Raw genomic sequence first — 16,742 nt, forward strand, 5'->3', positions numbered from 1 at the left:
AGGAAGCTATTTGTACCTTTTTCGGATTTTGGAAACATTAAAGAGAGGATGTTCATGCAATAAAGTGTGATGATTACTATAAATGAATTGTTAGTTATAACTTCATTAAGATTCCAACGAGCTCGACAAAAATAAAATATTAGGATTGCTCTTATTCTTAATTAAATTTTAAAAGACCTAACTAACATGCACATGTTCACCCAACCTATCATAAATTCAGAGTTTCTACGTAATTAGAAAAAACCTTTAGAAAATCTTGCAATTTTGCTTTATCTTGTTTTCCTGATAATTTTAAATTTGGTAAGATAAATTAAAAATTTATAAAAATTAGTACTTAATAAATATAACAACTGATTTCTCATGTGGAATACAATTACAAGGTGTGTTGTTCATGGTGGATACATATTTGGGTCAGTGGCGAGGTCATCATTTTCTAATAGAAATAAGCATTTCATCTTACAAGAAATAATACATCATGATAGTGAGAGGGGTATGAAGATGTTGGTTCCTTAGCACAACAAATTCATCTTGTTTGATATAGGGGTGTCAATTTCGGATCACGGGTAGGGTTCTGATTGAACCCGAAACTGATCCGACACTATTCGGGTCAATCCAAAATCGACCCGCTTCGGGTCCGGGTCAACCCGACACGACCCGTCTGACCCGCGACTGTGAAAAAAATGCTAGTTTTTGGGTCAAAAAACCAGTCAATCTCCGCTTTTCGGGTAAAAAATGGGTCAATCTCGGATTTTTGGGTCAAAGAATCAACTCAAACCCAATCCGATTTTTGAAACATGTTGAATTGTTGAATGCAAATTAACCCAACCCTTTTCAAGTCCAGGTTGACCCTAACCCTGAATTTTTGGGTCGTGTCAAATATTGACACCCATAGTTTGATACGGCTACTTCTCAAAGAGATGTTCAATCAAAGAGTCAATATATAGGTGCTATGTTATGGCTGGCTCTTGATGTCTAGACAGGCCAATGAGCTGGAGTAATCAACTCTATTCAGGAAGAAGCAGTTGTTGGGCCGAGCCCGACCACTTGGTGGCATGAAAGAAGATTAGGTACCCATTAAGTATGTTATTTCTAATCACTCAAATTAGATTAGGGGTGCAAACGAGTCGAGTCGAGCTCGAGCCAGGGGGTGTTCGATCGACGAGCCGACGAGTCGATCAGCCCAGTGTCCGAGCTCGAGCTCGTTTAGCGTTCGAGCTCGAACTCGTGTTCGAGCTCGACTCGCGAGCTCGATAAGCTCGGCTCGTCGAGCCCATTAACGAGTCGAGCCCGAGCCGACTCGCGAGCCGGCTTGACTCGGTTGCACCCCTAAATTAGATACAAAAACTCTCCTGTAAAGGTATTGAGAAGTTACCTACAAAAAGCCTAGTGATTTTTACAAACGGTTTGATTTTTCAGACCTAAATTGACCCGCTTCGGGTTCGGGTCAACCCAACATGACCCAAATGATCCAGGCTATTAAAACATTGCGAGTTTTCGGGTCAAAAAATGAGTCAATCTCCGCTTTTCGGATTAAAAACGGGTCGCAAACAAGTCAATTTCAAATTTTCAGGTCAAAACGGGTCAAATGGTCAACTGGAATCCAACCCATTTCGGGTCCAAGTTGACCATACCCCAAATTTTTCGTGTCAAATTCGAGTCAAATTTCAGATCGTGTCAACTATTGACACCCCTATTCGTTGCCATAGACTCGTCCAACACAGTTCATACCAAGGACTTGTATGCCTAGAGTCCCTCGACTCGCCAACAAACATGAATTCTTTTTCGTCATTACATGGACCAATATAGCTTGATTTTTATTCTGATAGGCACTAATTCGAACTACTATATCCGACCATAGTGGTATATATTTTCTTTATATTCTGAACCAATTAATGATTTGAAAACTTAAACTATAAAAAAAAAGATGTTTTTCTATCTGATAAAGCCATCAATATATGCATTCAGTTCAATGATACAAATAAAAACACTCAGTTAGTCTAATCAAGTTCTTAAAATTTCAATCAAGCAAATCAAATGATTCCGCATGGATGAATGTGTAGCTATATGTAAAATTATCCACAAATATAAAAAATGACAAAAGCAAACATTTTGGGGGCGAAAAAAAACTTAAGAATTCAAATATTTGCAAATTATCAATTTGAGGAGAAATTATTCTGTGGATGCCGAATGCAGCATTGCGTCCAGAGGCGAATCAAGTGCTTGATTTGGGTCATTTATTCAAATCACTTTTGATGCCGATGGTTTGTTTTGTCAAGATCTTCAGTTTGCTAATAAGTTTGCTAAAATTAAAATTCTGATAGTCATAAATTTAATTTCAAAAATTTTCAATTTAAATACTACATCTAAATTCATACCTGATTAAGCGAATTTTACATATAAATTTTAATTTCATTTCATCTTAATGAGAAAATTTGATATTTTAATGCTACTATATATTTTACTAGTTTAATTAATGTCTGTTATTTGACTTTAGCAACGGTTATAACCGCTGCAATACTGCAAATTGAACAAATTGCAGCGGTCAAATAACCACTGCATTTATGAGATTTTTTTTTTTTGATTTGTTTTAAATATGTGCAAACTTCATTACAAAGTACAATCATAAACATTAAATGTATAATACTTACATAATATCCACAAATCTCAGTCGTACAGTTGATTTTATTCACATATCTCATAAGACTAAGATGGAAAAATCTTTCATGGGAAAATCTTTTGCCAAATGGGCAACATATTGCATAAAATCAAAATATTAAAATGAAATTATAATGGTTTATACTCAACAACTTTGAACTAAATAACCTGCACTTGGCCCCTATATTCAACATTAATACATATAAGTTTGTCTTAATTGACCTAAAACTCAAAAAAATATATATATAGAAGTTAACATATAGACCCACATATTAAATATTAAACTCTCTATTCAGCATTAATACCTCAAATTAATAATTAAAACAATGTAATATCAATAAATAAATGTACATACAAATTGAAACAATCTTGAAACTCTTTAAAACTCTGCACTAAGTTCAAGGCACATATGGAGATTATAAGTGGCAAGGCAAAGACAACCCCCTTCTTCCAAAATACAACTTTGGAAGGAAGAGGGGAATTAGGGATTCAACTAGCTTAAGTCAGGGGCGATTTCAGGATGTTAATTTGGAAAAATTATTGTGTGGAAGTCGAATCCCGTCTGGATATCTAAAGCACGCGGCTCGGTACTGGGGCTTGGTACTGCAGCTTGATATCGTTGATATGGCTCATTCCGATTGGAATCCTGATGTAGAGCTGTGTTCGGCGTCCTCATAGAATAATCTCTTGTCAATTGAACCGGTTAAAACCAATGCAAAAAATTGTTTTTGCAGCAGTCGAAACCTCCGCAAAAAAACTGATGTGAAAAATAATGTTTTTTGGTAGTGAATTTTGATTGATTAATCCATTAATACATTAATAATGTTCTAATCATCATTAGAAGAGGTTATGGGATCTATTTCTTATTTCGCTCGATCAGAGCCATTCATTTGAAGATCCAAATTTATGTCAGCATTTTACATATTTGTCAATGAATTCTAACAGTCCTACGAAGACAATCCATTTAGGTTTCGTAATGGGCTGCAGATTGGGCTCTTCTATCTTGAAGGGATCCAATAGCACCTGGATTTAAATTTGATTAATTTGAGGTTTTGTTTAAGCTCCGTTTGGAATAGCTTTCTTACTATTTTCTAAATCAACTTTTTAGTAAAAAAAATTCTAGTTCGATAAAATTTTGAACTAAAAACTTCTTTAGAAAGCAATAAAAAAACCGTACGTCCCAAGTGAAACCTTCGACAATCATGAAGAATGTAGCTCACTTGAACTTTTAATCTATGATAGAAGAAATCTAATCAACTTTGCATCTCAAATTAGATTCATTTGATGAAAATTTTTGGGAAGCAAAGATCCCATGTTTAATCGATTTTATTATGATTCACTTAGTTTGAGGTAGGATTTCTCGAAATAATTAGTTTTGCCATTAATATTTTTAGAAGTTTTTTTCTTTTTCTATATGCTATGTCGCCGCAAATCAAAAAAGCCATCTCAAACGACATCGAAGGTCTCGTTTGGGATGACTTTTTTACTGCTTTTTAAAATAACTTTCTACTAAAAATTAAAATTTTTGTATTAAAAAAAATATTTTAAGCAGCAGAAAGAAAGCTGCCCCAAACGAAGCCTAAGTCTTCCTTCGTTATATTTTTCTTGCGCATGGAGAAGGTGAGTGAGCAAAGCTAGCGAAACCAAGCAAGCAATGACGAAGTAAAGGGAATCAAATAACCTCCCGAGGGCATTCTCAAGATCTCTGTGAAGGATAAGGATGAAGATGTTCCTAAGAAGATTCCATAGTATTACTGTGCGAAGATTCCTGAGAGCTTTATTTTTGACTCACTAGGATTATCGAGGAGGACATCATGAGTTTTGAATATTTGTCATGTCTTTGGCTGATATTGGCATTGGAAGGCCCTAGTTATATATATATAGCTTTGATCTAAAATATATAATGGGGTTTTCGGTCGAGTTTGAGTCGGAATTGACCAGGGTCGAAATGGGTTAATTTGACTCGATCCAGTTTTATAAATGGATTGAAAATTCAAACCCTGAGCCAAACTGCCGGGTTTTCAGGAGTTAGGGGAGCAGGAGTTAAGAGCGGGAGAGGAGCTAGGGGAGCAGGAGTTTTTTTTTTTATTATTTGTAAATGAACTTCGTAGCAAGCTTATTCAAGATCATAAACGAGCTGAACGACACGCTGTTCAAAGCTCATTTATTAAGGTATTGAGTACCTATCAAAAAGTGTTCTAATTCGTTCATTTAGCTTTTCAAATGAACATAAACTAGCTCTTATCGAACCGAGCAGGCCTCGAGCAACTCATCAAGCTCTAGGTTCGTTTGCAGCCCAATAGACATGTAGCGCGCTAATGCATATATATTTTACTAATAGTATACATTCTTTAGTCTAGGAAAGCTTTATAAACATCCATGATGATCAAAATGACAGAAGAAAAACTGGTGATATAGGTCGATGGGGTTTAATATAAACTAGCTTGAACATCTGAGAGAGAGAGAGAGAGAGAGAGAGAGATTTTGACATTTTTTAACTTTACTGTACCATGATGGTTTGAAGATCTAGCTGAAAGGAAGCTGTAACCAGCATTACTTGTCTTATTACTTTTCAGCTCTTTCCTCTTCTTTGTTTAACTAATTCAATCAAGCCATATGCCCCTCAATAAGACACAGAATTTGTTGAAGAACTTATAATATAATTCCTTCTAAGAAATTCTTATTAATTTTGATTTATGTCAACTGTATTTTGCATGAGCATTACAGCTTTTTTTTGTAAGTGGAGATCTTGAGGAGCCTCATTAGGAAACCAGCTATCCATTCATCCCCCTTCATACAATCATAGCTTAATTGCTGTGAATACTCCAAGTAAAAGAGGGGCCAATCTTCAAGACGCAATAAACATTACTATTTTTTCTTTTAAATTTCCACTAAAATATCTTAATACATTTCAGGATGCTATTTGTCGTCCTTAGTTTTACGCATTATATGTTATCCCTCAATGTAATTAAATTATTTAAACGTGAAACTAAGAGTCTATTTGGGATAGTTTGCTCGCTGCTTTGCATTTCAGATAATAATTACAATTTTATTTGGCTATTATTTTCTCATTAATTTTCAAAAATTTCAATGATGAAAAACCATTTTTTATCAATCAGAGTAGTGAAATTGCTTTTGACATAGCAACTTTACAACCAAATTTTAAAAAATTGTAGTTGTTTCAAACAACGCATGAATTTCATGATAATATTTTCAATTGTAATTATATTTGTAAATATCTAATATCTTAGTTATATTATCTAATAATTTAGGCTTCGCTTGGGGTAACTTTCTTATTGTTTTTTAAAGTAGTTTTTTAGTTCAAAATTGTTTTGTACTAAAAAAATGCTTTACAAAGCAGTATGAAAACTACCCCAAACGAAGCTATAGATCTTCAATATTTGAAATATCAATGTTGAGCGATGTTTTTTAATTGTGCAATGGAATTTTAAGGGGTAAAATTTTAGGATTGTTTTGTCGTTCATCAATTACATTAAGCAAATATATTCATTGCATTATTTTTGTTTTATTTTTTATATTATTAGTATCACAAATTAAAATATTTTTTTTATCTTTTATATAATTTCTATTTGAATAAAATAATATTTTTATATTAAAAAAATGTATGTTATTACATGGTCATATAGGGTCTATTTTAGACAGCTTATTGCTTTGTTTTTCAGATAGTAGCCATAATTTATTTTTGCTACAGCTTTCTCTTTGTTTCTCAAAAACTTTTATAGTAAAAGTTGTTTGTTATAATCATAATATACTAATAGCTGAGTTGTTTTCCCCACAATAACTTCACAATCAACTTTATAAAAAGTTACAGTAGTTCCAAACAAATCCATAAACCAATGATTGCTTTCTAATAATGTTGATGCAAATTGAATTACCATAAAATACTATGATTTTTTTTTTTGTTAATTATATATGTGAGAGATAAAAACTATTAAAATGTCACCACATTTTTATTTGTTGCTTCATTTGATGGCAAAATAAATTGAGCTGATCTCAATATATAAAAGAAGATAGAATTTTCTGAATAAAATTTACGTCTCTCCCGAAAAATTCGAACCAAACAATGGAACGAGACACCAGCCGGCGCGTCCGGCACTCCACACTTCGGCATATCCACACTCCGGCATGAGCCTCTCTTGCTCGAGCTAGATCTCTGTCTACCTGCAATCGAAGCCGACGGTCCGACACCAACTTTCCCTTCCCTTCGCACCACGGCACCCACAAGCTCGTTGGAAATGGTAAGTGGCAACCCAACAGCGGGTCGGGTCGGGTCAACCAGGTAACCTAGCGGGTCAGGTCCGGATTGCAATTTATGACTCATTTTTAAAAGCGGATTAGGTTCGGACAAGTCAAATAATTGCAAGTCAATGTCGAGTTCAACCTGATCCCGACCTGCAACTCATTTTTTGGCACCCCTACTTGGTGTGCTACATTTGTTGAATCTTCAATTAAAACCAAGTTAAACTAACTCCCTTCTTTTAATTTGATTTGTCTAAATATTCTTTTAACTTGATTTTTCTCTCTCTCTATCATCATGGAGGAATCATTTATCCAATTCTTTATAGTTTTAAAAGTCAATACTCTCTGAATTATCCATTAGTTTCTTATTCAATTACAGCCATAAATCATTAAATATTTGATGCATTTGAGCTGAAAAAAAGCTGTCAACAGCATTTCTTGTCTTAATATTTCTCAACACACTTTCCCCTTCTTTGGCTTACTATCTCTTCATTCTCCAATTGTAATACATTTTTACTTAATTGGTTTGATGTTGAACCCTTTAGCATATAAGACAAGGAATGTGTTAAAGAACTTATAATATAATTCCTTACCAATGTTGCATTGTTACTTGATAGAAAAATAAAAATCTTATAGAGATATTTTCATAAAAGAATAAATCAGAAGAAGTCTTGAAATTCTTAGATATGCTTTAAGATTAGTGCAATATGTAGGCACTAATCTCAAAATAAATTTTTTGTCGTCATCTAAGTCTATTAAGGCAAACTCATACACACATCACATACATAAGGCTCGAACTCCAAAGCTCTTAATTGGTAGTCGAAATTCCAAACCAATGGACCAATGTGAGCTGCGCCTCAAAATAAATATAAGAAATTTGATTCCCGTATTGATAATTTTTTACCTAGGTATTTTGATTACAAAAAAAATTCATGCTTAGTTGTGTTTGTCTATTTATGAAATAATAAAATAATAATAATAAATAAAGCAATGGTTCTTCTAGATTTTTTTATTTATTTTTTTTGGTAAGTTATGAGCAAGGCAAAACCAATGTGGAGATACTGAGGTGTCTCATTATGATAATAAACAACAGCTAAATAAGACCTCTCCTTTTTTTTATTCTTATAAATCCATTTGTCTCCTTTGATACAACCATGTCTTAATTATTGTGAATTTTCCAAATAGAGGAGTCATCAATCATCATTAAGATGTTATAATCATATTACACCAAAAACAATAAACTCCAATAGATTTTGTCGAGCGGGAATGCTCGTCGGTTCCCACAATCGATTTACCAGTGAAAATTTCACCTGAAATATATCTTAAAATTTGATAGAAATATTACCGACGGGCATTTTTCCGCTAGAAACTCACATCCTCTTGCCATTTTAGCAACGAGCTAGTATCCGTTAGAAATTGAAATTTCTGACAAAAACGTTATTTTTTTTCTAGCAGAAAATTATGCTGGAAATAGGTGAATTTCCTGTAGTGTCATTATTATTTTCGTTAATAATTTTATCATGTTATTTTAGTATATTTTGTATCAAATGAGATTATTTATACAACATACACTACAGGAAAATCACCCACTTCCGGCGGCTTTTTCCGGCGGAATTTGACCAATTTCCGGCGGTTTTTTAATTTTCCGGCGGCTTTCGTGCCGCCGGAAAAAACGGCGTAGGAAAATAATTTCCGACGGCTTTTTCCGGCGGCAAATAAATCCGGCGGTCAAAAAATCCAGAAGGATGTTAAATCTAGAAGGATGTTAAATATACAACGGTTTGCCGGCGGTCAAAAACCGCCGGTTGAAATAAAATTTGCGGGAAATTAGAAGGCGCAAAATTTTGCGGGGAAATTAACCGTCGGAAGCAGCCGGAAAGCCGCCGGAAAAATCCGCGGGAAAATTTTGCGGGAAATTAGCCGTCGCAAAATTTTGCGGGGAAATTAGCCGTCGGAAAACCGCCGGAAAGCCGTCGGAAAACCGCCGGAAAGCCGCCGGAAAATTTTGTTGGAAATAAGACGTCAAAAACCGCCGGAAAGCCGCCGGAAAATTGATCGCCGGAAAGCCGCCGGAAAATTCCGCCGGTAATAAGTGATTTTCCTATAGTGATATATTATGATTTTAAAAAAAAAAAACAAAAAACAAAATTGAGAGGAAAGCTCATTATTCACTGTGAGAAATATATTGAAACCAAAAGAAATTATAATGATCTGAATATTTTGAAATCTAAATAAAGAGTGTTGATTTTTAATTGTGCAATGGAATTTAGAAGGATCAATATTATTTTAGAATTGTTTTATTGCTCACCAATCACAATAAAATATGATATTTATTGAATTATTTTTATTTTTTAAAATATTAGCATATATTCCCATTTAAAGTTTTTTTAAATTAATATCTAATTAAATTAAATAATATTTTATTTTATTTTTAAAAACCATTTATGAGGTTTATCAGTTTATTTGTTATATTTATTTTAATCAAATTTTAAGAGTTTTAAATTTATCATAATTAATTTTTAATTAGAATATTTTTAACTATAATCTCTCTCTCTCTCTCGGGATTCCATTAACTTTTTTATGTCTTTTTCTTGAATAGAAACAAACAAACCATCTAAAAGAAACTTCTACATATTAATAAAGGAAGTTTCACTATCCATTACAAACTAAACTATATTTTTTTTATGGAAAAATTATGGACCTTTTCATCGCAATTTTTACAATTTTGGAAATAGAGAAAATTAAGCTTAATTAAGCTTTATCATTTCTAAATGTTTAAAGATTTAGAAAAATATCATATCTAAAATAAATAAATAAAAACAACAAAAAAATATCATAATCGATAATTTAGTTTGAAGTAAAATAAATGTAATGTAATTCAAATACAAATGTTTTGAAAATATTAGCATTTGGAATTGACTCAAGTTTAGTCTGATAGATTTTCGAATATGTTGGCCACTACCGTCAGCCATCGGCAACTGTTGTTGGCCATCGGCCACCATCATTATTGGAGATTACATTGTATTCATTTTACTTCAGACAAAATTAAAAAAAATTATTTTCTACATTTATTTGCACTCATTCAAATCTTTCTCAAAGATCTCAAGTATAATACATTTATTTTATATTGTATTCATTTTACTCTTTATCAGCAATACAAATAGCACGTAAATAAAAAAATTATATTCATTAAGGTTTTGTTTGGGACAAATTTTATATTGTTTTATAAAACAATTTTTTAGTACAAAAATCTTTTGAAAAAGAGATTTTTGTACTAAAAAGCTGCTTTACAAAGTAATAAGAAAGTTGTCACAAACAGAGCCTAACAATAAAAATGAATTATTTAGGCTTCATTTGTTACATCTTTCTTAATGTTTTTAAAGTAATTTTTTAGTATATAACTTTTTAAATTAAATTTTTTTTTATACTAAAAAGTTAGCTTTAAAAATAATTAAAAAAAAAACTATTACCAACAAATTCTTAGTTAAAAAATGTGTCACCTTTTATAAAGTATGAGATTTAAAATTTACATTTATATACCCAATGTAAAAAATAGGGTTATAACTGTAAATTTTAATTGACAGATCATAAATGAAGCAAGCATGCTGGATCCCTTCATAGGTAGCAACGTAATCTGGAATTTTGTGAAGCTGCAATTTTTTTAATTAATAATTTATTATCACTTCGAAGATTTATTTGGCCTACCAAATATCTGTTTTGTTACAGCTAATGCGCACAATTATTACCATATAAAAAAGAAAAAAAAAATCTAAAAGTCATTATAGAAAATAGTTTTACAAATAAAAAAAATCAAAAATAAAAAAGAAAGCGCACAATTTTTCTTCTCTAGAGAAATTTTTTAATAAAAAACTATTTAAAAATAGTAAGAAAACCTGAAAACTACAACAGAATTATTTTTTGCCACTCTTTTTCATTGCTTTCAATAAAAAAATTTAGCTTAAAAATTAGGGATTTTTACATACATAACACCAAAAACTATTGAAATTATATATTTAACACCTAAACTTCTATATTTATTAATATACCACCTAAAATATCCGTTTCCTTCTATTCTACCACTCCATTGAAGCGATGAGATACTTGTATTCACTGTGAAAGGATGCCATTGATGGGGAAAACAGTCACTGATAGTGATTTTTTACGGAAGGTTTAAATGGAATGTTAGAATTGATTAAAAAGAGGGGTTTTAGGTGGTATATTAGTAAATATAGAAGTTTAGATGTTAAATATGTGTTTTCAATAGTTTTAGGTGTTATGTATGTAAAAATCCCTAAAAATTATTGTATAAAATAATAAAAAAAATTGTCTCAAACGAACTATAAAGGTAGTTGGAAGTTATTGTGAAAAAATAACTTTTTAAAAGCTACTATAAAAAGGCAACTCCCTTACACAAAAATTTATTAAAAGCAGTGAAAAAATAGTGATTGAGGATTCGTTTGGAATAGCATTCTTAATGCTTTCTAAACACAGCTTCAAAAAGCAGTGAGAAAGTCAGCTTTCTTTCTGCTTCCTCAAGCATTTTTTTAATTTTTTTACTAGAAAACTACTTTAAGAAGCAGTAGGAAAGCTGTCCCAATTGAAGACTAGAGAAAGAGAGAGAGAGAGAGAGAGAGAGAGAGAGAGAGACTTTTAATAATTTTAAATAATAAGTCACAAACATAACATCCCATGCATGCAACATTAAGGGTGAGAACATAATATTTTTGTATTTTATTTAATTTGAATTCTTCTAAGTAGAGGCGATAATAATATGATATTGTAGATGATTTATGTCCAGCGTGAAATATTTAACAAAATATATAAATCTACTAAAAGTTAAAGAAGATGTCTAATATGACTCCAAAAAAATCATATGATATGCACGAATTTTGAGATAATCTTTAAAATTGGAAATCTTTTAAATTAAAGTAATGATCATATGAATTTCAAGTTTGCCATGCTTATAGTTGAGTCGAGCAGCTCAATGAAACAAACCCAATGAGCTCAAGATCACTCAAATTTGACATCATTAAGGCTCTTAAATGCTCAAAAAATATTTCATAATCAAATGAATCGATATGGATTGTATAATGGAGTTTTTTTTTTATTCAGATTCAAATTATAAAAACGTTCATCGAAAAAATGCCTATAGATAGAGCTTCATTCTTCACATAAGAGGGAGGGAGAAATGAGAGAACCATAGAGCTCTCTTATATTTTTCATCTATCACCTCTTATGATCACAATAAACTATTGTCAATGATAATCACCATTGACACCGACGCTTACTGTTAGTAATCGCCACCACCTCCAAAAATCTGACATTAATATTTAACCCTAATATTGAGTATTGTTGTCAGCCTATGGACATCTACTTTTGTAATCTCTAGCAAGAAAATCAAGCCTTATTGTTGGGTGTTAATTATCCATCTACGAACACTTGATTTCTATCTGTCCCCACAAGAGAAATCAGATATTTTATTCTCAAATAATTCATTTCTTCTTCAACTGTGATGAAGAAAGGATTCTTGTATCTTCTGATATATAGTAAATTTTCCATCTAAGTCAGGCTCTGTAATTTTTCTCCTTTCCAGATTTTTCACGAAAAAAAGTTCTGATCTTACAACTTTTATTTATACATGTTGAATTTTTGTATAATGCTCAAATACAAAATATACTCTACCAACTCAAATTTTCTGGCACGTAACATAGTCGAACATATTTAATTTTGAATCTATTTCAATTTGAATATATATCAATATCATTATTTTTTAATAATTTTGTAAATATATAAACATCCAAATTTTATTTTTAATGAAATTTGGGCTAAGAAATCACGGTTCAAAAAGTTAATTATAATGTCTCACTAAATTGTGTGCTTACAATTAAAATGAGCATTTTGATTCGATAAATCCATCGAGTCCAAAATCGCTCCAAAAGAAGCAAAAATGATTATGGAGAACAATTAAATTCAAACAATCTAATGGGGGTGTTTAGAATTCCGATAGAATTAAACAAAATATACCTTTGCAACTAATGATGATCATGCACCATATAAATCGTTAAGATTTACAGGTCTCCACAAACTTACTAACATTTTCTGAAACCAATATCGCCATTTTATAAGTGCTCATTGTTCCAACCTCAGAGTCTTAATTATTAACTAAACTGCATAAAGAATTTATCAGTCTCCCCAAAGATCTCTATAGGTCTTCACAAATCCTAATTCACTACTAATAAATTAAGTTTTTGCAATACTTTTTAAGACCTATTGTAGTTGTTTAAACATCAACTGATTTATTTGTAGCGGTTTAAGAACCACTGCAAATCTATAGTATTTGTGTTTGCTGGAAAGGCTTTAATAGCGGTTTTATGAGTGATGTTGTAGGAAGGCTTATACATGGGAACAATGAGAAGAAGAAGTGAGACCAATGCCCCAACTCCAAGCGGCAACAGGACATGCATCATCTCCACCTTCTCATGATTCACCTTAGTTGCCTTCATTGTCTCGGTGTGGGCGGAATCCGTGTTACTTCCCGGTAGATCATTTGGCTGCTGGAGACGGACGCGGGATATAGTCGAGCGGGAGCTAGGGCACGGGAGGGAGATCATACAGAAAGCAAAAGTGACAAACTGCTTCTATAAACCGCTGTCAAAATATTGAGTTTTTAATAATTTTTAGCAGTGGTTACAACGGCTACCTATACCAATTTATAGCAACGATTTTAAAATTGATATTAAAAACTGCTGCTAAAACCTTATATTTTTAATAGTGATTACATGCATATAAATATGGGCACCAGTATAATAAATATCCATTTCACGATAATGGTGCACCTAGTATGATCAGTGATGAGCTTTGGGATTGGGCCTCTCGGTCCAATCCCTTCGTTATCATCACATATCCCTAAATAAATTCTCATAATTAATTAAAGTTGAACCATATATGTCATACCATAAACTTGTCAGCCCAAACCCAATATAATTTGGATCACAAACTCAAACATAATATGATTTCCTTTCTCTTGTACTTCTAAAGAACATCTAACTTACCTTTTGTGTGCTTGCTTTTATTATATGCATTTAGCCATCGAGTACTTAGTATTACTGTTAAATTCTCATATATATCTTTAATTTACATCCACACATTGTGTGAGATTTGAATTGATTTATTTTAAAAGAAGTTCAAAGTATGCCCATCTTCTTAGCTGCCCAATTTGCCACCCAATTTAACCTAGCAAGTAATATTATGCTCGACTCAGCTTATGGCTCGCCAAGTCAAGCTCATGAGCTCATAAATGAGCCATGTTTAAGCCAACTAGATTAAGCAACGGCACTACAATCAACGTAGTTATTTGTGGAAGGATATTTGTATAACTCTAATGTGAAACTCCTCAAGTAAAAAGAAGTTAAACTCTTAACCATCGAGACGGCTTTTTATGTAATGGTTAGAATTTTACTAAGAAACTCTACAGTTAAGCGTGCTTATCCCAAAGAAATCTTGGGATGTGTGACTTCTTGAAAAGTTACACCAATAGGATAAAAATGTGATGCCTTTAGACCAAAACAAACAAAATATTGATAGTTAAGAGTTTGGGTTGTTACAAATGGTATCATAGCTAGCAATACACCAATTGGAAGGTAGGAACTAAGTGTCATATAAGACAAAGTGCTACGCCATCCTATATGGGACAAAGTGCTATGCGGTGGGACTCACCATTTGAACTTATAGGGGCCACATTTAGAATCTCACCTGCCTGGTGGATGATTCTAGGATAAACATATTGACGTGGACGTTAGTTACTTAAGTGAGGAAGATTATGAATCCTCTTAAGTAAAAAGAAGCTAAATTACTCTTAAATATTAAGACACGTTTTGGTATAATAGTTTGAATTTCATTAAGAAACTCCGCAATTAAGCGTGGTCATTCTATAGAAATCCTGTGATGGATGATCTCCTGGGAAGTTACACCAACAAAACAAAATCTCCTCTTAGGCCAAAGCGGATAGTATCTCAATAGTTAAGAGTTTGGATTGTTCTATCTTATACTTCAAAGTCTTACTATCATCACAAATTCTCTAACCCCAAACATTGATAATTTAATTGTTTCAATAGTGCCCTCTCATTTGAATTAAAGTTTGAAAAGCATGCATTCCTTTTTTATGAAACCTGAAGACCTCCATAAGAGTACCAACAAACAAGTAAAGATAAAGTTTTCCCTCTATCTAATTATCTACAAATCCAAATGCATAATGTCAAAAATATATTTATAAAATTGCATAATGTCAATAATATTATTTTTTTGTGTCATTCAAATCTTTTTAATTTATAAATACATATACAATATTAAAATGTTATAAAACCCTTTTAAAGTGAGATACAATCAAATTATTAAAATTAAGGAATTCAACAAATCATTCATACTAAAAATTATTAATTTTATTATTCTTTTTTAAATATTTGGGTGTCATATTAAAATTTCAATACTTGTCAATAAGATAAAATATATTATAGATGTATTATAATATAATATTTTCTCTATAAGCTTTTCATAAAAAATGAGAATTATAGTGATAATATTTTCTCTATAAGTATTAAAAGGTTGGTTTTACAAATATATATTCTCTTATATTAGGATAAAACTAACTAACTCCTTTCATATTAAAATTAAATTTGATATTTTTGGCATCCCAAATAAATAAATATTTGTAAAAATATATATTTCTCAAAATTCTATGAAACTAATATACGGGTCCATTCATCATTAGTAATTGTGAAATTATATACAAGCCCAAACTTTTAAAATAATTGCAGAAATATCCTTTATAATCTTACAAATTAAAGAATTACAAAAAAACCAACCTTTTTTCCCGCCATAATATGGACAAAAGAATGGGATACAGTGATACAAGCAGAAACAAACACGCACGCTAAGAGAAAGAAGCCATGATCGGTTCTTTGCCGGCGACCAGACCGCCCGCTTCAGCGGCGGAATCTGGAGACGGAGATGTGGCTGGCGGTGGTGGTGGGAGTGGCGATGAGAGGCGGTGGAGTTGCCGGAGAAATAGGATGCGGCGGATGTCGGAAAGGCGACGGTTGAGTGCGGTGATCTCTGAACGGAGAAGCTCGTTCTGGTGGGCGAGGACGACAGAGCTGCAGGAGATGGTGGAAATTCTGTCCGAGATAGCATGATTCTCGAGACGGAGGCGGCCGACTCGGCTACGGAGGTCTTCGAGGTGACGCTGCTTTCGAATTCGGGAACGGCGGGCGGATTCCCGGTTCGATATCATTCGGCGGAGTCGGCGGTGGTCGGAAGCTGAGGGTGGCGGAGGGTCGCCTGTAGCGAACTCCATGGAAGGTAGGCTGTGGAGCGGGATGGAAAGGGTTAGAATGCGCAGAATTAAAGCGGTATTTATGCGGAAATTTTTTATATTTTTAATAAAAAATTATACGATATTATTTAAGATATTTCTAAAAATTATTATAAGATAACGATTGGCAATTTGGCATAGCTTAAAAAATAATAATTTATTTTTTTATAAATTATTAAATAATTTCACATAAAAATGAGAATTAGAGTGATTTTTTCTTTGAATGCTTTAATTTTTTTAATTTTTTTTAAATATTATAATTAAAAATTCATCATAAACATATAGACCTCAAAATAACCATTCACTTAAAATAAATAATATTTTAAATTGTCTTCCAATGTTTTTCTTGTTTTTATTTATTTATATTATGATGTTGTGATAAAAAATGGATAAATAAATTAGATTAACATTGGGATAAATTTAAGGCACTAATAATCAATTAAAATTTATATTTATT

At 32.1% G+C, this 16,742-nt stretch overlaps 1 protein-coding gene across 1 annotated transcript; it reads right to left on the minus strand.

The window, feature by feature from the left end:
• Positions 1–15,844: 15,844 nt before the first annotated feature.
• On the minus strand, positions 15,845–16,267 carry LOC110095238 (bZIP transcription factor 44-like). The gene has a single exon (XM_020820685.2). It carries the CDS (start codon positions 16,265–16,267, stop codon positions 15,845–15,847), a length of 423 nt encoding a protein of 140 aa, XP_020676344.1.
• Positions 16,268–16,742: the final 475 nt, after the last annotated feature.

The sequence above is a fragment of the Dendrobium catenatum genome, unplaced genomic scaffold, assembly GCF_001605985.2.
Source record: "Dendrobium catenatum unplaced genomic scaffold, ASM160598v2 fragScaff_scaffold_1449, whole genome shotgun sequence".
In the NCBI taxonomy this organism is placed as follows: Eukaryota; Viridiplantae; Streptophyta; class Magnoliopsida; order Asparagales; family Orchidaceae; genus Dendrobium; species Dendrobium catenatum.